Source organism: Zophobas morio, unplaced genomic scaffold (genome assembly GCF_036711695.1).
Source record: "Zophobas morio isolate AGI-343-1 ecotype UQ-CSIRO unplaced genomic scaffold, CSIRO_AGI_Zmor_V1 ptg000040l, whole genome shotgun sequence".
Classification (NCBI taxonomy): domain Eukaryota; kingdom Metazoa; phylum Arthropoda; class Insecta; order Coleoptera; family Tenebrionidae; genus Zophobas; species Zophobas morio.
This window is the reverse complement of record NW_026972145.1, coordinates 2,586,340-2,608,968: the sequence shown is the minus strand read 5'-3', so window position 1 is coordinate 2,608,968 and position 22,629 is coordinate 2,586,340. Positions and strand designations below refer to the sequence as shown.

At 33.7% G+C, this 22,629-nt stretch overlaps 3 protein-coding genes across 3 annotated transcripts; all 3 read left to right on the top strand.

The window, feature by feature from the left end:
* The first annotated feature begins 7,457 nt into the window (after positions 1-7,457).
* Positions 7,458-9,193, top strand: LOC135140398 (probable tyrosyl-DNA phosphodiesterase). The gene is made up of 5 exons (XM_064070924.1): positions 7,458-7,793; positions 7,854-7,991; positions 8,039-8,131; positions 8,181-8,702; positions 8,770-9,193. The coding sequence occupies exons 1-5, from the start codon at positions 7,576-7,578 to the stop codon at positions 9,131-9,133; spliced, it is 1,335 nt and encodes a 444-aa protein (XP_063926994.1). The 5' UTR covers positions 7,458-7,575; the 3' UTR covers positions 9,134-9,193.
* A 189-nt stretch (positions 9,194-9,382) lies between these two features.
* Positions 9,383-15,080, top strand: LOC135140308 (tyrosyl-DNA phosphodiesterase 1-like). The gene is made up of 5 exons (XM_064070801.1): positions 9,383-9,389; positions 13,841-13,883; positions 13,936-14,028; positions 14,078-14,599; positions 14,657-15,080. The coding sequence occupies exons 1-5, from the start codon at positions 9,383-9,385 to the stop codon at positions 15,018-15,020; spliced, it is 1,029 nt and encodes a 342-aa protein (XP_063926871.1). The 3' UTR covers positions 15,021-15,080.
* Positions 15,081-15,270: 190 nt separating this feature from the next.
* On the top strand, positions 15,271-21,372 carry LOC135140307 (tyrosyl-DNA phosphodiesterase 1-like). The gene is made up of 5 exons (XM_064070800.1): positions 15,271-15,277; positions 20,174-20,216; positions 20,269-20,361; positions 20,411-20,932; positions 20,987-21,372. The coding sequence occupies exons 1-5, from the start codon at positions 15,271-15,273 to the stop codon at positions 21,348-21,350; spliced, it is 1,029 nt and encodes a 342-aa protein (XP_063926870.1). The 3' UTR covers positions 21,351-21,372.
* The last annotated feature ends 1,257 nt before the right edge of the window (positions 21,373-22,629 follow it).

The window sequence follows — 22,629 nt, the reverse complement described above, 5'->3', positions numbered from 1 at the left end:
CAATATTGAACACATCAAATTTTAAAGTTAAAAAAAAATCGATAAATGGAAACATTAAAAATCTCGATAAAACGAGAAATCAAAAATCAGAAAATTTAAAAATAGATGAACTGAAAAATTGAATAAAAAAAAATGAAATATTCAAAAATCAGATATCTTAAAAATCAAAAAAAAAAATCTAAAACTAAGAAGTCGAAAAATTGAAACATCAGAAAATTGAAAAATCTAAAACATCGAAAAATTAAAATATTGAAAAATCAAAAAATCGATGTCGAGAAATTAAAAATTCGAAGAATCGAAATATTGATGTATTGAAAAAATTAAAAATCTGGACATCGAAACATCACAAAATCGTAAAATCGATGAATCAAACAAACTGATAAAAATAGAAATTGAAAAATTCCCAGTTCTGAAATATTGAAAAATTGGGAAATCGAAAATTTGAAAAATCGAGAAATCGAAAATTTCAAAAATCGAAAGAAACAGATTTTAAAAAATCTTCAAACTGAATTCTCGAAAAATTGATTGAAAAATTAGAGAATCAAAAGTCTAAAAGTCGAGGAATTGAAACATCGAGAAATCGAGACATGAAAAGAACGAAAAGTCGAAAAATCGACAAATCGAAACAACTCAAAATCGAAAAGTTAATCATTGAAAATTTTAATAAAATCGATAAATCAAAAATCGGAAAATTTAAAAATCCATGAAATCGGTAATTGAAAAATTGAAAAAGACTGAAAAAACAGAACATTTAAAAACCAAAAAATTGAATAATCGAAAAATAAAAAAATTTAAAATCGAAAATCGGGCGTTCGAAAAATTTTAAATATAAAAAATCAAAAATTGTAAACATCGAGAATTGAAAAAAAAAACAGAAATTGAATAATTCCTGAAATTAAAATGTTGAAAAATTAAGAAACCGAAAATTACAAAAATTTAGAAATCGAAACATTCGAAAATCGAGAAATTGAAAAATCGAAAAGCCGAAAAACTGAAAGATCAAAAAAACAAGACATGGAGAAATCGCAAAACTCAAAAATGAAAATATTGAAAAATTGTAAAACCGAGAAATTGGAGAAGCCCAAAATTGAAGAATTAATACAATATTGAAAACATTAAATTTTAAAGTAAAAAAAATCGATAAATGGAAACATTAAAAATCTCGATAAAACGAGAAATCAAAAATCAGAAAATTTTAAAATAGATGAACTGAAAAATTCCATAATTAAAAAAAAATGAAATATTCAAAATTCAGATATTTTAAAAATCAAAAAAAAATCTAAAACCAAGAAGTCGAAAAATTGAAACATCAGAAAATTGAAAAATCTAAAACATCGAAAAATTAAAATATTGAAAAATCAAAAAATCGATGTCGAGAAATTCAAAATTCGAAGAATCGAAATATTGATGTACTGAAAAAATTCAAAATCGGTAAATCGAAACATCACAAAATCGTAAAATCGATAAATCAAACAAACTGATAAAAATAGAAATTGAAAAATTCCCAGTTCTGAAATATTGAAAAATTGGGAAATCGAAAATTTGAAAAATCGAGAAATCCAAAGAAACAGAAAAAAAAACAAAAAATCTTCAAACTGAATTCTCGAAAAATTGATTGAAAAATTAGAGAATCAAAAGTCTAAAAGTCGAAAAATTGAAACATCGAGAAATCGAGACATGAAAAGAACGAAAAGTCGAAAAATCGACAAATCGAAACAACTCAAAATCGAAAAATTAATCATTGAAAATTTTATTAAAATCGATAATCAAAAAATCGGAAAATTTAAAAATCGATGTATCGAGAAATCGGTAATTGAAAAATTGAAAAAGGCTGAAAAATAAGAACATTAAAAAACCAAAAAAATTGAAAAAGCGAAAAATAAAAAATGTTAAAAATCAAAAAATTTTAAAACCGAAAATCGGGCGATCGAAAAATTTTAAATATAAAAAATCAAAAATTCTAAACATCGACAAGTGAAAAAAAACAGAAATTGAATAATTCCTGAAATTAAAATGTTGAAAAATTAAGAAACCGAAAATTACAAGAATTGAGAAATCGAAAAATTCGAAAATCGAGAAATTGAAAAATCGAAAAGCCAAAAAACTGAAAGATGAAAAAAACAAGAGATGGAGAAATCGCAAAACTCAGAAATGGAAATATTGAAAAATTGTAAAACCGAGAAATTGGAGAAGCCCAAAATTGAAGAATTAATACAATATTGAAAACATTAAATTTTAAAGTTCAAAAAAATCGATAAATGGAAACATTAAAAATCTCGATAAAACGAGAAATCAAAAATCAGAAAATTTAAAAATAGATGAACTGAAAAATTGAATAATCAAAAAAAATGAAATATTCAAAAATCAAATATTTCAAAATTCAAAAAAAAAAAATCTAAATCTAAGAAGTCGAAAAATTGAAACAGAAAATTGAAAAATCTAAAACATCGAAAAATTAAAATATTGAAAAATCAAAAAATCGATGTCGAGAAATTCAAAATTCGAAGAATCGAAATATTGATGTATTGAAAAAACTAAAAATCGGGAAATCGAAACATCACAAAATCGTAAAATCGATAAATCAAACAAACTGATAAAAATAGAAATTGAAAAATTCTCAGTTCTAAAATGTTGAAAAATTGGGAAATCGAAAATGTGAAAAATCGAGAAATCGAAAATTTCAAAAATCGAAAGAAACAGAATTTAAAAAATCTTCAAACTGAATTCTCGAAAAATTGATTGAAAAATTAGAGAATCAAAAGTCTAAAAATCGAGGAATTGAAACATCGAGAAATCGAGACATGAAAAGAATGAAAAATCGAAAAATCGACAAATCGAAACAACTCAAAATCGAAAAGTTAATCATTGAAAATTTTAATAAAATCGATAAATCAAAAATCGGAAAATTTAAAAATCCATGAAATCGGTAATTGAAAAATTGAAAAAGACTGAAAAAACAGAACATTTAAAAACCAAAAAATTGAATAATCGAAAAATAAAAAAATTTAAAATCGAAAATCGGGCGTTCGAAAAATTTTAAATATAAAAAATCAAAAATTGTAAACATCGAGAATTGAAAAAAAAAAACAGAAATTGAATAATTCCTGAAATTAAAATGTTGAAAAATTAAGAAACCGAAAATTACAAAAATTGAGAAATCGAAAAATTCGAAAATCGAGAAATTGAAAAATCGAAAAGCCGAAAAACTGAAAGATGAAAAAAACAAGAGATGGAGAAATCGCAAAACTCAAAAATGAAAATACTGAAAAATTGTAAAACCGAGAAATTGGAGAAGCCCAAAATTGAAGAATTAATACAATATTGAAAACATTAAATTTTAAAGTTAAAAAAAATCGATAAATGGAAACATTAAAAATCTCGATAAAACGAGAAATCAAAAATCAGAAAATTTAAAAATAGATGAACTGAAAAATTGAATAATTAAAAAAAATGAAATATTCAAAAATCAGATATTTTAAAAATCAAAAAAAAAATCTAAAACTAAGAAGTCGAAAAATTGAAACATCAGAAAATTGAAAAATCTAAAACATCGAAAAATTAAAATATTGAAAAATCAAGAAATCGATGTCGAGAAATTCAAAATTCGAAGAATCGAAATATTGATGTATTGAAAAAATTAAAAATCGGGAAATCGAAACATCACAAAATCGTAAATTCGATGAATCAAACAAACTGATAAAAATAGAAATTGAAAAATTCCCAGTTCTGAAATGTTGAAAAATTGGGAAATCGAAAATTTGAAAAATCCAGAAATCGAAAATTTCAAAAATCGAAAGAAACAGAGAATTTAAAAAATCTTCAAACTGAATTCTCGAAAAATTGATTGAAAAATTAGAGAATCAAAAGTCTAAAAATTGAAAAATCGAGAAATCGAGACATGAAAAGAACGAAAAGTCGAAAAATCGAAACAACTCAAAATCGAAAAATTAATCATTGAAAATTTTATTAAAATCGATAAAGCAAAAAATCGGAAAATTTAAAAATCGATGAATCGAGAAATCGGTAATTGAAAAATTGAAAAAGGCTGAAAAATCAGAACATTTAAAAACCAAAAAATTGAAAAGCGACAAAAAAAAATTTAAAAATCAAAAAATTTTAAAATCGAAAATCGGGCGATCGAAAAATTTTAAATTTAAAAAATCAAAAATTCTAAATATCGACAATTGAAAAAAAAAACAGAAATTGAATAATTCCTGAAATTAAAATGTTGAAAAATTAAGAAACCGAAAATTACAAAAATTGAGAAATCGAAAAATTCGAAAATCGAGAAATTGAAAAATCGAAAAGCCGAAAAAGTGAAAGACCAAAAAAACAGGAGATGGAGAAAACGCAAAACTCAAAAATGGAAATATTGAAAAATTGTAAAACCGAGAAATTGGAGAAGCCCAAAATTGAAAAATTAATACAATATTGAAAACATTAAATTTTAAAGTTAAAAAAACTTGATAAATGGAAACATTAAAAATCTCGATAAAACGAGAAATCAAAAATCAGAAAATATAAAAATAGATGAACTCAAAAATTGAATAATTAAAAAAAAATGAAATATTCAAAAATCAGATATTTTAAAAATCAAAAAAAAAAATCTAAAACTAAGAAGTCGAAAAATTGAAACATCAGAAAATTGAAAAATCTAAAACATCGAAAAATTAAAATATTGAAAAATCAAAAAATCGATGTCGAGAAATTCAAAATTCGAAGAATCGAAATATTGATGTATTGAAAAAATTAAAAATCGGGAAATCGAAACATCACAAAATCGTAAATTCGATACTTCAAACAAACTGATAAAAATAGAAATTGAAAAATTCCCAGTTCTGAAATGTTGAAAAACTGGGAAATCGAAAATTTGAAAAATCGAGAAATCTAAAATTTCAAAAATCGAAAGAAACAGATTTTAAAAAATCTTCAAACTGAATTCTCGAAAAATTGATTGAAAAATTGGAGAATCAAAAGTCTAAAAGTCGAAAAATTGAAACATCGAGAAATCGAGACATGAAAAGAACGAAAAGTCGAAAGATCGACAAATCGAAATAACTCAAAATCGAAAAATTAATCATTGAAAATTTTAATAAAATCGATAAATCAAAAATTGGAAAATTTAAAAATCGATGAATCGAGAAATCGGTAATTGAAAAATTGAAAATGACTCAAAAAACAGAACATTTAAAAACCAAAAAATTGAAAAATCGAAAAATAAAAAATTTTAAAAATCAGAAAATTTTAAAATAGATGAACTGAAAAATTGAATAATTAAAAAAAAAAAATGAAATATTCAAAAATTAGATATTTAAAAACTCAAAAAAAAAATCTAAAACTAAGAAGTCGAAAAATTGAAACATCAGAAAATTGAAAAATCGAAAAACTAAAATATTGAAACATTAAAAAATCGATGTCGAGAAATTCAAAATTCGAAGAATCGAAATATTGATGTATTGAAAAAATTAAAAATCGGGAAATCGAAACATCACAAAATCGTAAAATCGATAAATCAAACTGATAAAAATAGAAATTGAAAAATTCCCGATTTTGAAATGTTGAAAAATTGGGAAATCGAAAATTTGAAAAATCGAGAAATCGAAAATTTCAAAAATCGAAAAAACAAGAAGCAGAATCAAAAAATCGAAATGTCTGAAAGTCGATAAATTGAAACATCGAGAAATCGAGACATAAAAAGAACGAAAAGTCGAAAGATCTACAAATCGAAATAACTCAAAGTTGAAAAATTAATCATTGAAAATTTTATTAAAATCGATAATCAAAGAACCGGAAAATTTAAACATCGATGAATCGAGAAATGGGTAATTGAAAAATTGAGAAAGACTGAAAAAACAGAACATTTAAAAACCAAAAAATTGAAACAGCGAAAAATAAAAAATTTTAAAATCAAAAAATTTTAAAAACGAAAATCGGGCGATCGAAAAATTTTAAATTTAAAAAATCAAAAATTCTAAATATCGACAATTGAAAAAAAAACAAGAATTGAATAATTCCTGAAATTAAAATGTTGAAAAATTAAGAAACCGAAAATTACAAAAATTGAGAAATCAAAAATCAGAAAATTTAAAAATAGATGAACTGAAAAATTGAATAATTAAAAAAAAATGAAATATTCAAAAATCAGGTATTTTAAAAATCAAAAAAAAAATCTAAAACTAAGAAGTCGAAAAATTGAAACATCAGAAAAATGAAAAATCTAAAACATCGAAAAATTAAAATATTGAAAAATCAAAAAATCGATGTCGAGAAATTCAAAATTCGAAGAATCGAAACACCACAAAATCGTAAAATCGATAAATCAAACAAACTGATAAAAATTGAAATTGAAAAAAAAAGAAGTTGAATAATTCCTGAAATTAGAATGTTGAAAAATTAACAAATCGAAAATTACGAAAATCGAGAAAGCGAAAAATTAAAAAATCGAGAAACTGAAAAATCGAAAAGCCTAAAAGTCGAAAAATTATTAATTAAAAAATTTAATAAAATCGATAAACCAAAAAATCGTAAAATTAAAAATTGAAGAATAGTCTACAAATATGAAGAAATAGAGTGGGCAAGAGAAGACAAATTTCCCATTCTATTTTTAGTGTAAGTGCAAGAGTTTTGCAGACAATGACGTTGTGTATAATTTGATAAGAGTGATAAGATTTCTCAGAACGTAACAAGACACTCTCCTTTTGACTTATCGTACTTGAATTCAGCTTAAAATAAACTTCAAGAACATCTGCAATCGATAATAAAAACAATTGTAATGTCAGTTTAATAAGATAATTAATGTCACAGTCTCATCATTTTATCTCGTGTTTAAATAGATTATTTTTTCGCCGAATATGTCACTGATGATGACATGATAACAATCTTTGATGTTGATCTGACAACTGAAAAAAAAGGTCGAAAGCATATCAAAATGGTGCAGGATTTTTCCATTTTTAATTTTTCGATTTATCAACTTCTCAAATATAAAAAAAGAAAAAATTGTGAGACAAAATAATAAAGTTAAAAAAAATAAATATAAAAATTAAAAAACTAAAAACGACAAAATGGTAAAACTGAAAAATATAAAAGTTCAAAAATCAAAAATTGAAAGATCCAAAAGTTGAAAAAATGACAATGTATGTAAGCAATCTATTCTATTTCTACGTCGGTGAACATTTCTATTACAATTTGACAATCATGGCTACCAATAGCACCACCTGAAACAACACACGTCCTTGCTTTTCCTGAACCGACTTAACCTGAGAACTTGAAAGCAGAGAAGCTACGATTTCGACGCACCGACAACTTTAAGCGACTACAACCCTTATGACGCAGTAAATAGAGCCGACAACTTTATTGAAAAATTCGTGTGTACGATGACACAAATATGGGCGCGAATATTCAAACCGACACTTGTTTTCATTGGGGGATCCCCGCTTTATCGAATAATCGCCAACATAAATACACCTCCATCTTTCAATTGACATCCTGTGTCGACTTTGATTACGCTTTGTGTACGCGTGCCACTAAAGTACCACTTCGAGTGATAACAGTGTAATAATCTACTCAGCTGTAAGCATGGCCTACTCGAAAACCATGTTGGACAAACTGGCAGACGCAGCCCCCTACAACATTTTCTACAACGAAATCGCCCAAGTGACTAAACCCGAGTCCAACTCTGTGGCCTTCACCGATTTTTTGTGCCCCAGCCTCGGCCAGCTGAAATGTTCATTACACATCGCTGCGAAAGTTGATATCCAGTGGCTAATCAAACAGTACAAGATACAGAAAGTCGAGTGAGTCAGCGCGCATGACGCAATCATATATAAGCTGGTCCGAAATTGCTACTTTTGCAGGACGAAGCCGCTCACGATTTTGTACTCGAACATCGAGGGGAAATTGATCGAAAAATCCAGGTACCCGAACGTCACCCTGCAGTGCCTTTTGGACGACGAAGAGGCCAAAAAACACCGTTTATACAGCAACCACCACGAGTTAGTCTTTTTCAAGACGTGCGATTTTTTCTAATTTTTTGTTTCAGAAAAATTAGCATCTACGTTTACGACGACGACTCTCTGAGGGTTGTTATCTCCACGTGCAATCTGCGCGACCAATGGGAGCGCTTCAACCACGGGTATTGTCGTGACGTCACACTAACTCTGGTCTGATTACGCTAATTTTAGCTTCTGGGTGAGCCCTCGTTGTCGACGCCTCAACGACGACGAGCAATCTGGTGGTGAATCCCCGACTAAATTCAAGTCCGACCTTTTAGCTTTCTTAAACCACTACGATCTTCCGATTTTGGAACCGTGGAGCAACTATGTGACGTCAGCCGATTTTAGTGACGTCACAGCTTTCCTTATAACGTCAATTCCGGGTCGCTATAGCCCGGAAAACCCCGGCAGCCATATCCAACAAGTGCAAAATGTATTGAAAAAGCACTCGCGTTTACCCCCGAACGAAGAACCCTTCTGGCCTGTGATTGCGCAGGCGTCGAATTTGGGCCAGTTCGGGGAGTCCCCGGACGTCTGGTTGCGCTCTTTCTTTTTGAGTCGGTTGGCGTCGCCTTTGGCGCCGCTCAAGATCGTTTTTCCGACGTGGAAGGAGGTGATGAATGGGGTTTTCGACGCCGAGCTCGTGGGGGAGGGGTTGCGGTACAGTCGAGCCGTGCACACTAACCAGCTGTGGCTTCAGGATTTTTTATAGTAAGAACGGCCACAAAATTTTATTATTGTTTTATTATTGTTTTATTATTTTTTAATTGATTTTTAGTCAGTGGAAGGCCAATGAACTAGGGAGAAGCAAAATTATGCCGCATACGAAGACGTACTGCAGGGTGTCGTCGTGTTCGACGAAGGTGGCGTGGTTTTTGCTTACCACCGGGAACGTGAATAAGGGGGCGTGGGGGCAGTACTACGCACCCAGAGGGGGTGAGAAGACTGAGGATATTTTTGTGAGGAACTGCGAAATCGGGGTTTTGCTTGTTCCGAAGTTCTTTGGTGAGAAGTACTTCCAGGCCAAAAGTGACGTGGGGGAGAAGGTTTTTCCGTTGCTTTATGATTTGCCGCTGAAGAAGTACACAGAGAAGGACTACCCGTGGTCGCTTCGGCCGTCAAAACATAGAGCCCAAAAATAACCAAACTCTCTGATTTAGTAACTCTTACACTTATATTCAAAAATATATATCTCAAGAGTTGTTTCTGTTTTTTTTTTCGCAATTCCTCCAGTAATACCAACACAACAAACACAAATTGTTACGCTTATCTTTGTTCGTTTCCCGATTTGTTCCCTCTTCCTGAATTTCTGCAGAAACGCCAGAGTAATTTTTAAGTCGATAGCGAACCGCACTCACCTCATTTTCATTTATTGTCCTCATTTTCGTATCATGGATCGTAAAAAAAATAGGCAACAACTAAAACACCGCTGTTTAGGTGCCAGATTCTCTGATCTTTGTAAAAAAATAAAAATAAACAATCGTATTTATCGGGTGGGATGTTGGCACCACTGCATCCCACTCGAAAACGGTAATTATTATCGATAAGACTTGGTGGTAAGTGATTTGTTAGATTTAGACCAGTTTGTGTTGAATACCTTTTTGTTCTTTCACTTCGTTGAATGTATCCGGTCTGATTTTTCTCTCATTTTTTAGTTGTAGGTTCGTGTATGATTGTAGCCGTTAACTTAGTTTAGGGATTTTTCTCCGTTTTTTCTATTATTGTCACCTGAGAATTGGTTCGGTTTTAAAAATGGGAGGTTTTTTTTTTTGAAAAATTTAAAACAATCTTGAGGTTCTAGTTATTCCTATTTGGGAAGAATTTTAAAGTGCTTTGGATCTTCTAGTGTCTTTTCTTATAATAATTTAATTAAATTTCTTAGAGGATACATCATTTGCCAAAATCAGTCTTATCTTAGCAGGTACTAGCCCCGCCCACCCACCCTCACTTTTCTTGCAGGGAATATCATCTGCCAAAATCGATCTTTAAACAGATATTAGCCCCGCCCACCCGCCCTCTCTTTTCTTATAGGATATTTCATTTGCCAAATTCAGTATTATCTTACCAGAGTACTAGCCCCACCCACCCACCCTTTCTTTTCTTAGAGAGTATATCATATGCCAAAATCAGTCATATCTTAGCTAGGTATTTGCTAAGATAAGACTGATTTTGGCAAATCACATGTCCTCAAAGAAAATAGAGGGTGGGTGGGCGGGGCTTATATTTGATAAGATAAAACTGATTTTGGCAAATCACATTGCTTCCAAGAAAATAGAGGGTGGGTGGGCGGGGCAAGTATTTGATAAGATAAAACTAATTTACAACAAGTATTATATACAAAAGTAAAAAAAGTACACTCCGTATTCTCGTCTTTGGATTCCCGAAATTCATTTCCTTTCACGTATTTTCCTTTCCAACACTCGACTTTGTCGTAGAAAAAGTTATTTACGCAGCACGCGTTGAAGACATATTTTCGACACTCGTGCACGCGAAACTTTCTTTTTCCGAAAAAGGAGACGATTGAGAACAGTTTCAACCTTATGGGGTTTGGAGACTCAAAGGATTCGTCCAAAAATTTAAAGGAATCTGGTGTTTTGTTGCTGGATGAACTTGAAAAAACCTTTTGAGCTTTTACTGTTTCACTTTTTACGAATCTGAAAAAGTCTTGAGTGCCGCAGTGTTTTTTTTTTTAATTCGGGAGTCTCTTGTGTATCCATGGTGTATTATTTTGGGAGCCCATGGAGATTTTTTTTTGTAAACTACGAGTATTTCAAACAATTTTGGGGGACTTTGGTGTTTTATTTTTGGAAAATTCTTTGTAACCTGTTTTTGGGACACCGTTTTTTTTTTTTGAAAATTTAAAACAATTTTGGTATCCCTGTTTGGAAAGAATTTGAAACTGCTTTGGAGCATCTAGTTTGTTTTCTTATAACAATTTAAATTTTTTAGAGGATATATCATTTGCCAAAATCAGTCTTATCTTAGAAGGTACTTGCCCCGCCCACCCACCTTCACTTTTCTTGCAGGGAATGCCATCTGCCAAAATTGGTCTTATTTAAACAGGTATTAGCCCCGCCCACCCGCCCTCTCCTTTTTTTAGAGGATATTTCATTTGCCAAATTCAGTATTATCTTCTTACCAGGGTACTGGCCCCACCCACCCACCCTCTCTTTTCTTAGAGGGTATGTCATATGCCAAAATGAGTCATATCTTAGCTAGGTATTTGCCAAGATAAGACTGATTTTGGCAAATCACATGTCCTCCAAGAAAATAGAGGGTGGGTGGGCGGGGCTAGTATTTGATAAGATAAAACTGATTTTGGCAAATCACATTCCCCCAAGAAAATAGAGGGTGGGTGGGCGGGGCTAATAATTGATAAGATAAACAGAGATTTTTTGTAAATTATTTAAAACAATTTTGGGGGACATTGGTGTTCTATTTTTGGAAAATTCTGACCTGACCCGTTTTTGAGTTAATTTTGGGACCCTGTTTTTTTTTTAATTTAAAGCAATCTTGAGGTTCTAGATATTCCAGTTTGGAAAGAATTTGAAAGTGCTTTGGAGCTTCTAGTGTCTTTTGTTATAATAATTTAATTAAATTTCTTAGAGGATACATCATTTGCTAAAATCAGTCTGATTGTAGCAGCTACTAGCCTCGCCCACCCACCCTCTATTTTCTTAGCGAATATGTCATTTGCCAAAATCGGTCTTATTTAATTAGGTATTAGCCCCATCCACCCACCCTCTGTTTTCTTGGAGGATATTTCATTTGCCAAAATCAGTCTTATCTTAGCAACTACTAGCCCCACCCACTCACCCTCTCTTTTCTTAGAAGGTATCTCATTTGCCAAAATCAGTTTTATCTTATCAGGTACTAGCCCCAACCGCCCACCCACCCTCTCTTTTCTTAGAAGGTATATCATACATCTTGCCTTACTGCTTTAACCATGTTCAAGTTTCTTGTTGAGAAAGAAAAGAAGGCTATGTATATTAAGAAAAAAAGGCAAAATATCAGCCCCACCCACCCGCCCTATCTCGATTCTGAAGAAGGCGGAGCTTAACTGCAAAATCCTTATTTCTCTACTAAAAATTAAAAATTAATTGTTTTTGAGTATCGTGTTATTCAAAGAATACTATGTATACTAAGAAAAAAATAAAGCCCAAGGTTAAATCCCACCCATTCTCGCCCCGATCTCAATTCTCAATTGTGACGAATTTTTCATTGTTAGCACATCGAGAGGCGGGGCTTAATTGCAAGATCCCTATTTGTCTACAAGAATTTACCATTTTCAACATGTTTTAAGTTTCTTGTTCGGAAAAGACGACTACGTATATTAAGAAAAAAAATGCGAAATATAAACCCCACCCACCCACCCCATCTCGATTGTGATTGTTTTTTTTTTTAATAGTCGAGAGACAAAGGAGCGGAATTTAGTTGCAAAATCCTTATCTAAGAATTAAAAAAATCATCACAATCGAGATGGGGTGGGTGGGTGGGGTTTATATTTTGATTTTTTTTTTAATATACATAGTATTCCTTGAGTAACACAATACTCAAAAACGTGTTTCTAATTTGTTGGAAAGAAATAAGTATTTTGCAGTTGTTAAGCTCCGCCCCCTTGGTTCACGGCAAATAAAAAATCATTACAATAGAGACGGGGCGGGTGGGCGGGGCTTATATTTTGCCTTCTTTTTTCTTAATATGCTTAGCCATCTTTTCACAGCATGAAACTTAAAACATATTTAAAAAGGAAAATTTGTATAAGGAAATATCGATTTTGCAATTAGGCTCCGCCCCATAATTTCAAAATCCATATTTCCTTGCAAAAATATACCGTTTTAACCATGTTCTAAGTTTCTTGCTCTGAAAGAAAAGATGGCTATGTATATTAAGAAAAAAAGACAAAATATAAGCAGAAATATGAATATGTATTAAAAAAAAAAGACAGAAGTTACAGTAGAAATTTTACAATACAAAAAGGCGATAAAACGGCAAAAAAGTGAACACAAAAGACGAAAAAAAAGATGTCAAAAAAAAGGAAAGAAGGGGCAAAAAATTGTGCGAAAATAGCAAAAAGCAACTAAAATAACGGAAAAAGAATGAATAAAAAATGTGACTGAAAAAAGGGACCACAGAAATGACAAAAAAGACCAAACAAGCGATAAAAAAGAAACAAAACATGGCATAAGGCGAAAAAAAAACAACAAAAACAAAAAGCTACAAAAAAGGCTGAAAAAGACCGACCAAAAAAGGTGAAACAAAGAGGACAAAAAAGAGTATGAGAAGGGCCATCGAACTGACGACAAAAAGGAAGATAAAAGCGCCACATAGAGAAAACCACTAAAACAAAACAAAAAAGAGACAAAAAAAGCTACTCAAAAATGAGAAAAAAAAAGCATTTTAACTGACATTTACGTTGAGAATTACACATTTATCATAATTCTCGAAAAATCTAGTATTTATGATCTGAAGCTTCGTATTTATAGGAAAAAACGGGTAGTGCAGGTTCCGTTTAAAAAATGATTCAGATTTTAAACTCATTTCAAAATTCCGATTTTTCCATTTGAAATTTCGACTTGCAAATGACAAAGCATCAAGTTTTTAATTTTTAATTAAAGAAAAGATCTTTTTTCTGAGCAAAACTTAAGATCGATATAATATTTCCAAATTTCCAAACAATGGACACGAAAATTAGAAAATAGAACGAAATTCACAAAACTCTCAATAGAATGTTACAAAAAATTAAAGGAAATCAGAGAACCAATTATTTGTTTTCACCATAAATTATTGTTGTAAATTTAGTTTTATCCTGACCTACCCTGAGTTAATTTGACTTAATTTAACCTGAGCTGAAGCAGCCAAAAAACACCGTTTATACAGCAACCACCACGAGTTAGTCTTTTTCAAGACGTGCGATTTTTTCTATTTTTTTTTTTTTTTTCAGAAAAATTAGCATCTACGTTTACGACGACGACTCTCTGAGGGTGGTTATCTCCACGTGCAATCTGCGCGACCAATGGGAGCGCTTCAACCACGGGTATTGTCGTGACGTCACACTAACTCTGGTCTGATTACGCTAATTTTAGCTTCTGGGTGAGCCCTCGTTGTCGACGCCTCAACGACGACGACCAATCTGGTGGTGAATCCGCGACTAAATTCAAGTCCGACCTTTTGGCGTTCTTAAACCACTACGATCTTCCGATTTTGGAACCGTGGAGCAACGATGTGACGTCAGCCGATTTTAGTGACGTCACAGCTTTCCTTATAACGTCAATTCCGGGTCGCTATAGCCCCGACAACCCCGGCAGCCACATCCAACAAGTGCAAAATGTATTGAAAAAGCACTCGCGTTTACCCCCGAACGAAGAACCCTTCTGGCCTGTGATTGCGCAGGCGTCGAATTTGGGCCAGTTCGGTGAGTCCCCGGACGTCTGGTTGCGCTCTTTCTTTTTGAGTCGGTTGGCGTCGCCTCTGGCGCCGCTCAAGATCGTTTTTCCGACGTGGAAGGAGGTGATGAATGGGGTTTTCGACGCCGAGCTCGTGGGGGAGGGGCTGCGGTACAGTCGAGCCGTGCATACTAACCAGCTGTGGCTTCAGGATTTTTTATAGTAAGAATGGCCACAAAATTTTATTTTGTTTTATTATTTTTTAATTGTGTTTTTTAGTCAGTGGAAGGCCAATGAACTAGGGAGGAGCAAATTTATGCCGCATACGAAGACGTACTGCAGGGTGTCGTCGTATTCGACGAAGGTGGCGTGGTTTTTGCTTACCACCGGGAACGTGAATAAGGGAGCTTGGGGGCAGTACTACGCACCCAGAGGGGGTGAGAGGACTGAGGATATTTTTGTGAGGAACTGCGAAATCGGGGTTTTGCTTGTTCCGAAGTTCTTTGGTGAGAAGTACTTCCAGGCCAAAAGTGACGTGGGGGAGAAGGTTTTTCCGTTGCTTTATGATTTGCCGCTGAGGAAGTACACGGAGAAGGACTACCCGTGGTCGCTTCGGCCGTCAAAACATAGAGCCCAAAAATAACCAAACTCTCTGATTTAGTAACTCTTACACTTATATTCAAAAATATATATCTCAAGAGTTGTTTCTGTTTTTTTTTTTCGCAATTCCTCCAGTAATACCAACACAACAAACACAAATTGTTACGCTTATCTTTGTTCGTTTCCCGATTTGTTCCCTCTTCCTGAATTTCTGCAGAAACGCCAGAGTAATTTTTAAGTCGATAGCGAACCGCACTCACCTCATTTTCATTTATTGTCCTCATTTTCGTATCATGGATCGTAAAAAAAATAGGCAACAACTAAAACACTGCTGTTTAGGTGCCAGATTCTCTGATCTTTGTAAAAAATAAAAATAAACAATCGTATTTATCGGGTGGGATGTTGGCACCACTGCATCCCACTCGAAAACGGTAATTATTATCGATAAGACTTAGTGGTAAGTGATTTGTTAGATTTAGACCAGTTTGTGTTGAATACCTTTTTGTTCTTTCACTTCGTTGAATGTATCCGGTCCGATTTTTCTCTCATTTTTTAGTTGTAGGTTCGTGTATGATTGTAGCCGTTAACTTAGTTTAGGGATTTTTCTCCGTTTTTTCTATTATTGTCACCTGAGGATTGGTTCGGTTTTAAAAATGGCAGTTTTTTTTTTTTGAAAAATTTAAAACAATCTTGAGGTTCTAGTTATTCCTATTTGGGAAGAATTTTAAAGTGCTTTGGATCTTCTAGTGTCTTTTCTTATAATAATTTAATTAAATTTCTTAGAGGATACATCATTTGCCAAAATCAGTCTTATCTTAGCAGGTACTAGCCCCACCCACCCACCCTCACTTTTCTTGCAGGGAATATCATCTGCCAAAATCGATCTTTAAACAGATATTAGCCCCGCCCACCCGCCCTCTCTTTTCTTATAGGATATTTCATTTGCCAAATTCAGTATTATCTTACCAGAGTACTAGCCCCACCCACCCACCCTTTCTTTTCTTAGAGAGTATATCATATGCCAAAATCAGTCATATCTTAGCTAGGTATTTGCTAAGATAAGACTGATTTTGGCAAATCACATGTCCTCAAAGAAAATAGAGGGTGGGTGGGCGGGGCTTATATTTGATAAGATAAAACTGATTTTGGCAAATCACATTGCTTCCAAGAAAATAGAGGGTGGGTGGGCGGGGCAAGTATTTGATAAGATAAAACTAATTTACAACAAGTATTATATACAAAAGTAAAAAAAGTACACTCCGTATTCTCCTCTTTGGATTCCCGAAATTCATTTCCTTTCACGTATTTTCCTTTCCAACACTCGACTTTGTCGTAGAAAAAGTTATTTACGCAGCACGCGTTGAAGACATATTTTCGACACTCGTGCACGCGAAACTTTCTTTTTCCGATAAAGGAGACGATTGAGAACAGTTTCCACCTTATGGGGTTTGGAGACTCAAAGGATTCGTCCAAAAATTTAAAGGAATCTGGTGTTTTGTTGCTGGATGAACTTGAAAAAACCTTTTGAGCTTTTACTGTTTCACTTTTTACGAATCTGAAAAAGTCTTGAGTGCCGCAGTGTTTTTTTTTTTAATTCGGGAGTCTCTTGTGTATCCATGGTGTATTATTTTGGGAGCCCATGGAGATTTTTTTTTGTAAACTACGAGTATTTCAAACAATTTTGGGGGACTTTGGTGTTTTATTTTTGGAAAATTCTTTGTAACCTGTTTTTGGGACACCTTTTTTTTTTTGAAAATTTAAAACAATTTTGGTATCCCTGTTTGGAAAGAATTTGAAACTGCTTTGGAGCATCTAGTTTGTTTTCTTATAACAATTTAAATTTTTTAGAGGATATATCATTTGCCAAAATCAGTCTTATCTTAGAAGGTACTTGCCCCGCCCACCCACCTTCACTTTTCTTGCAGGGAATGCCATCTGCCAAAATTGGTCTTATTTAAACAGGTATTAGCCCCGCCCACCCGCCCTCCCCTTTTTTTAGAGGATATTTCATTTGCCAAATTCAGTATTATCTTCTTACCAGGGTACTGGCCCCACCCACCCACCCTCTCTTTTCTTAGAGGGTATGTCATATGCCAAAATGAGTCATATCTTAGCTAGGTATTTGCCAAGATAAGACTGATTCTGGCAAATCACATGTCCTCCAAGAAAATAGAGGGTGGGTGGGCGGGGCTAGTATTTGATAAGATAAAACTGATTTTGGCAAATCACATTCCCCCCAAGAAAATAGAGGGTGGGTGGGCGAGGCTAGTAATTGATAAGATAAATAGAGATTTTTTGTAAGTTATTTAAAACAATTTTGGGGGACATTGGTGTTCTATTTTTGGAAAATTCTGACCTGACCTTTTTTTGAGTTAATTTTGGGATCCTGTTTTTTTTTTAACTTTAAACAATCTTGAGGTTCTAGGTATTCCTGTTTGGAAAAAATTTGAAAGTGCTTTGGAGCTTCTAGTGTCTTTTGTTATAATAATTTAATTAAATTTCTTAGAGGATACATCATTTGCTAAAATCAGTCTTATCTTAGACGGTACTTGCCCCGCCCACCTACTCTCACTTTTTTTGCAGGGAATGCCATCTGCCAAAATTGGTCATATTTAAACAGGTATTAGCCCCGCCCACCCGCCCTCTCTTTTCTTAGAGGCTATGTCATATGCCAAAATCAGTCATATCTTAGCTAGGTGTTTGCTAAGATAAGACTGATTTTGGCAAATCACATTCCCCCAAGAAAATAGAGGGTGGGTGGGCGGGCCTAATAATTGATAAGATAAATAGAGATTTTTTGTAAATTATTTAAAACAATTTTGGGGGACATTGGTGTTCTATTTTTGGAAAATTCTGAGCTGACCTGTTTTTGAGTTAATTTTGGGACCCTGTTTTTTTTTTTAATTTAAAGCAATCTTGAGGTTCTAGATATTCCAGTTTGGAAAGAATTTGAAAGTGCTTTGGAGCTTCTAGTGTCTTTTGTTATAATAATTTAATTAAATTTCTTAGAGGATACATCATTTGCTAAAATCAGTCTGATTGTAGCAGCTACTAGCCTCGCCCACCCACCCTCTATTTTCTTAGCGAATATGTCATTTGCCAAAATCGGTCTTATTTAATTAGGTATTAGCCCCACCCACCCACCCTCTGTTTTCTTGGAGGATATTTCATTTGCCAAAATCAGTCTTATCTTAGCAACTACTAGCCCCACCCACCCACCCTCTCTTTTCTTAGAAGGTATATCATACATCTTGCCTTACCGCTTTAACCATGTTCAAGTTTCTTGTTGAGAAAGAAAAGAAGGCTATGTATATTAAGAAAAAAAGGCAAAATATCAGCCCCACCCACCCGCCCTATCTCGATTCTGAAGAAGGCGGAGCTTAACTGCAAAATCCTTATTTCTCTACTAAAAATTACAAATTAATTGTTTTTGAGTATCGTGTTATTCAAAGAATACTATGTATACTAAGAAAAAAATAAAGCCCAAGGTTAAATCCCACCCATTCCCGCCCCGATCTCAATTCTCAATTGTGACGAATTTTTCATTGTTGGCACATCGAGAGGCGGGGCTTAATTGCAAGATCCGTATTTGTCTACAAGAATTTACCATTTTCAACATGTTTTAAGTTTCTTGTTCGGAAAAGACGACTACGTATATTAAGAAAAAAAATGCGAAATATAAACCCCACCCACCCACCCCATCTCGATTGTGATTGTTTTTTTTTTAATAGTCGAGAGACAAAGGAGCGGAATTTAGTTGCAAAATCCTTATCTAAGAATGAAAAAAATCATCACAATCGAGATGGGGTGGGTGGGTGGGGTTTATATTTTGCCTTTTTTCTTAATATACATAGTATTCCTTGAGCAACACAATACTCAAGAACGTGTTTCTAATTTGTTGGAAAGAAATAAGTATGTTGCAGTTGTTAAGCTCCGCCCCCTTGGTTCACGTCAAATCAAAAAATCATTACAATAGAGACGGGGCTGGTGGGCGGGTCTTATATTTTGCTTTTTTTCTTAATATGCTTAGCCATCTTTTCACAACATGAAACTTAAAACATATTTGAAAAGGAAAATTTGTATAAGGAAATTATTGATTTTGCAATTAGGCTCCGCCCCATAATTTCAAAATCCATATTTCCTTGCAAAAATATACCGTTTTAGCCATGTTCTAAGTTTCTTGTTCTGAAAGAAAAGATGGCTATGTATATTAAGAAAAAAAGGCAAAATATAAGCAGAAATATGACTATGTATTAAAAAAAGACAGAAGTTACAGTAGAAATTTTACAATACAAAAAGGCGATAAAAAGGCAAAAAATGAACACAAAAGACGAAATAAAGAGAAAAAAAATGAGTCGAAAAAAAAGGTGACAAAAAAGGGAAGAAGGGGCAAAAAATTGTGCGAAAATAGCAAAAAGCGACTAAAATAACGGGAAAAGAATGAATAAAAAATGTGACTGAAAAAAGGGACCAAAGAAACGACAAAAAAGACCAAACAAGCGATAAAAAAGAAACAAAACATGGCATAAGGCGAAAAAAAAAACAACAACAAAACAAAAAGCTACAAAAAAGGCGGAAAAAGACCGACCAAAAAAAAAGGTGAAACAAAGAGGACAAAAAAGAGTATGAGAAGGGCCATAGAACTGACGACAAAAAGGAAGACAAAAGCGCCACATAGAGAAAACCACTAAAACAAAACAAAAAAGAGACAAAAAAAGCTACTCAAAAATGAGAAAAAAAAAGCATTTTAACTGACATTTACGTTGAGAATTACACATTTATCATAATTCTCGAAAAATCTAGTATTTATGATCTGAAGCTTCGTATTTATAGGAAAAAACGGGTAGTGCAGGTTCCGTTTAAAAAATGATTCAGATTTTAAACTCATTTCAAAATTCCGATTTTTCCATTTGAAATTTCGACTTGCAAATGACAAAGCATCAAGTTTTTAATTTTTAATTAAAGAAAAGATCTTTTTTCTGAGCAAAACTTAAGATCGATATAATATTTCCAAATTTCCAAACAATGGACAGGAAAATTAGAAAATAGAACGAAATTCACAAAACTCTCAATAGAATGTTACAAAAAATTAAAGGAAATCAGAGAACCAATTATTTGTTTTCACCATAAATTATTGTTGTAAATTTAGTTTTATCCTGACCTACCCTGAGTTAAATTGACTTAATTTAACCTGAGCTGAAGCAGCCAAAAAACACCGTTTATACAGCAACCACCACGAGTTAGTCTTTTTCAAGACGTGCGATTTTTTCTATTTTTTTTTTTTTTTTCAGAAAAATTAGCATCTACGTTTACGACGACGACTCTCTGAGGGTGGTTATCTCCACGTGCAATCTGCGCGACCAATGGGAGCGCTTCAACCACGGGTATCGTCGTGACGTCACACTAACTCTGGTCTGATTACACTAATTTTAGCTTCTGGGTGAGCCCTCGTTGTCGACGCCTCAACGACGACGAGCAATCTAGTGGTGAATCCCCGACTAAATTCAAGTCCGACCTTTTAGCTTTCTTAAACCACTACGATCTTCCGATTTTGGAACCCTGGAGCAACTATGTGACGTCAGTCGATTTTAGTGACGTCACAGCTTTCCTTATAACGTCAATTCCGGGTCGCTACCGCCCGGAAAACCCCGGCAGCCACATCCAACAAGTGCAAAATGTATTGAAAAAGCACTCGCGTTTACCCCCGAACGAAGAACCCTTCTGGCCTGTGATTGCGCAGGCGTCGAATTTGGGCCAGTTCGGTGAGTCCCCGGACGTCTGGTTGCGCTCTTTCTTTTTGAGCCGGTTGGCGTCGCCTCTGGCGCCGCTCAAGATCGTTTTTCCGACGTGGAAGGAGGTGATGAATGGGGTTTTCGACGCCGAGCTCGTGGGGGAGGGGCTGCGGTACAGTCGAGCCGTGCATACTAACCAGCTGTGGCTTCAGGATTTTTTATAGTAAGAATGGCCACAAAATTTTATTTTGTTTTATTTTTTAATTGTGTTTTTAAGTCAGTGGAAGGCCAATGAACTAGGGAGAAGCAAAATTATGCCGCATACGAAGACGTACTGCAGGGTGTCATCGTGTTCGACGAAGGTGGCGTGGTTTTTGCTTACCACCGGGAACGTGAATAAGGGAGCGTGGGGGCAGTACTACGCACCCAGAGGGGGTGAGAGGACTGAGGATATTTTTGTGAGGAACTGCGAAATCGGGGTCTTGCTTGTTCCGAAGTTTTTTGGTGAGAAGTACTTCCAGGCCAAAAGTGACGTGGGGGAGAAGGTTTTTCCGTTGCTTTGTGATTTGCCGCTGAAGAAGTACACGGAGAAGGACTACCCGTGGTCGCTTCGGCCGTCAAAACATAGAGCTCAAAAATAACCAAACTCTCTGATATAGTAACTCTTACACTTATATTCAAAAATATATATCTCAACGGTTGTTTCTGTTTTTTTTTTCGCAATTCCTCCAGTAATACCAACACAACAAACACAAATTGTTACGCTTATCTTTGTTCGTTTCCCGATGTGTTCCCTCTTCCTGAATTTCTGTAGAAACGCCAGAGTAATTTTTAAGTCGATAGCGAACCGCACTCACCTCATTTTCATTTATTGTCCTCATTTTCGTATCATGGATCGTAAAAAAAATAGGCAACAACTAAAACACCGCTGTTTAGGTGCCAGATTCTCTGATCTTTGTAAAAAAATAAAAATAAACAATCGTATTTATCGGGTGGGATGTTGGCACCACTGCATCCCACTCGAAAATGGTAATTATTATCGATAAGACTTAGTGGTAAGTGATTTGTTAGATTTAGACCAGTTTGTGTTGAATACCTTTTTGTTCTTTCACTTCGTTGAATGTATCCGGTCTGATTTTTCTCTCATTTTTTAGTTGTAGGTTCGTGTATGATTGTAGCCGTTAACTTAGTTTAGAGATTTTTCTCCGTTTTTTCTATTATTGTCACCTGAGGATTGGTTCGGTTTTAAAAATGGCAGTTTTTTTTTTTTGAAAAATTTAAAACAATCTTGAGGTTCTAGTTATTCCTATTTGGGAAGAATTTTAAAGTGCTTTGGATCTTCTAGTGTCTTTTCTTATAATAATTTAATTAAATTTCTTAGAGGATACATCATTTGCCAAAATCAGTCTTATCTTAGCAGGTACTAGCCCCGCCCACCCACCCTCACTTTTCTTGCAGGGAATATCATCTGTCAAAATCGGTCTTTAAACAGATATTAGCCCCGCCCACCCGCCCTCTCTTTTCTTATAGGATATTTCATTTGCCAAATTCAGTATTATCTTACCAGAGTACTAGCCCCACCCACCCACCCTTTCTTTTCTTAGAGAGTATATCATATGCCAAAATCAGTCATATCTTAGCTAGGTATTTGCTAAGATAAAACTGATTTTGGCAAATCACATTCCTTCCAAGAAAATAGAGGGTGGGTGGGCGGGGCAAGTATTTGATAAGATAAAACTAATTTACAACAAGTATTATATACAAAAGTAAAAAAAGTACACTCCGTATTCTCGTCTTTGGATTCCCGAAATTCATTTCCTTTCACGTATTTTCCTTTCCAACACTCGACTTTGTCGTAGAAAAAGTTATTTACGCAGCACGCGTTGAAGACATATTTTCGACACTCGTGCACGCGAAACT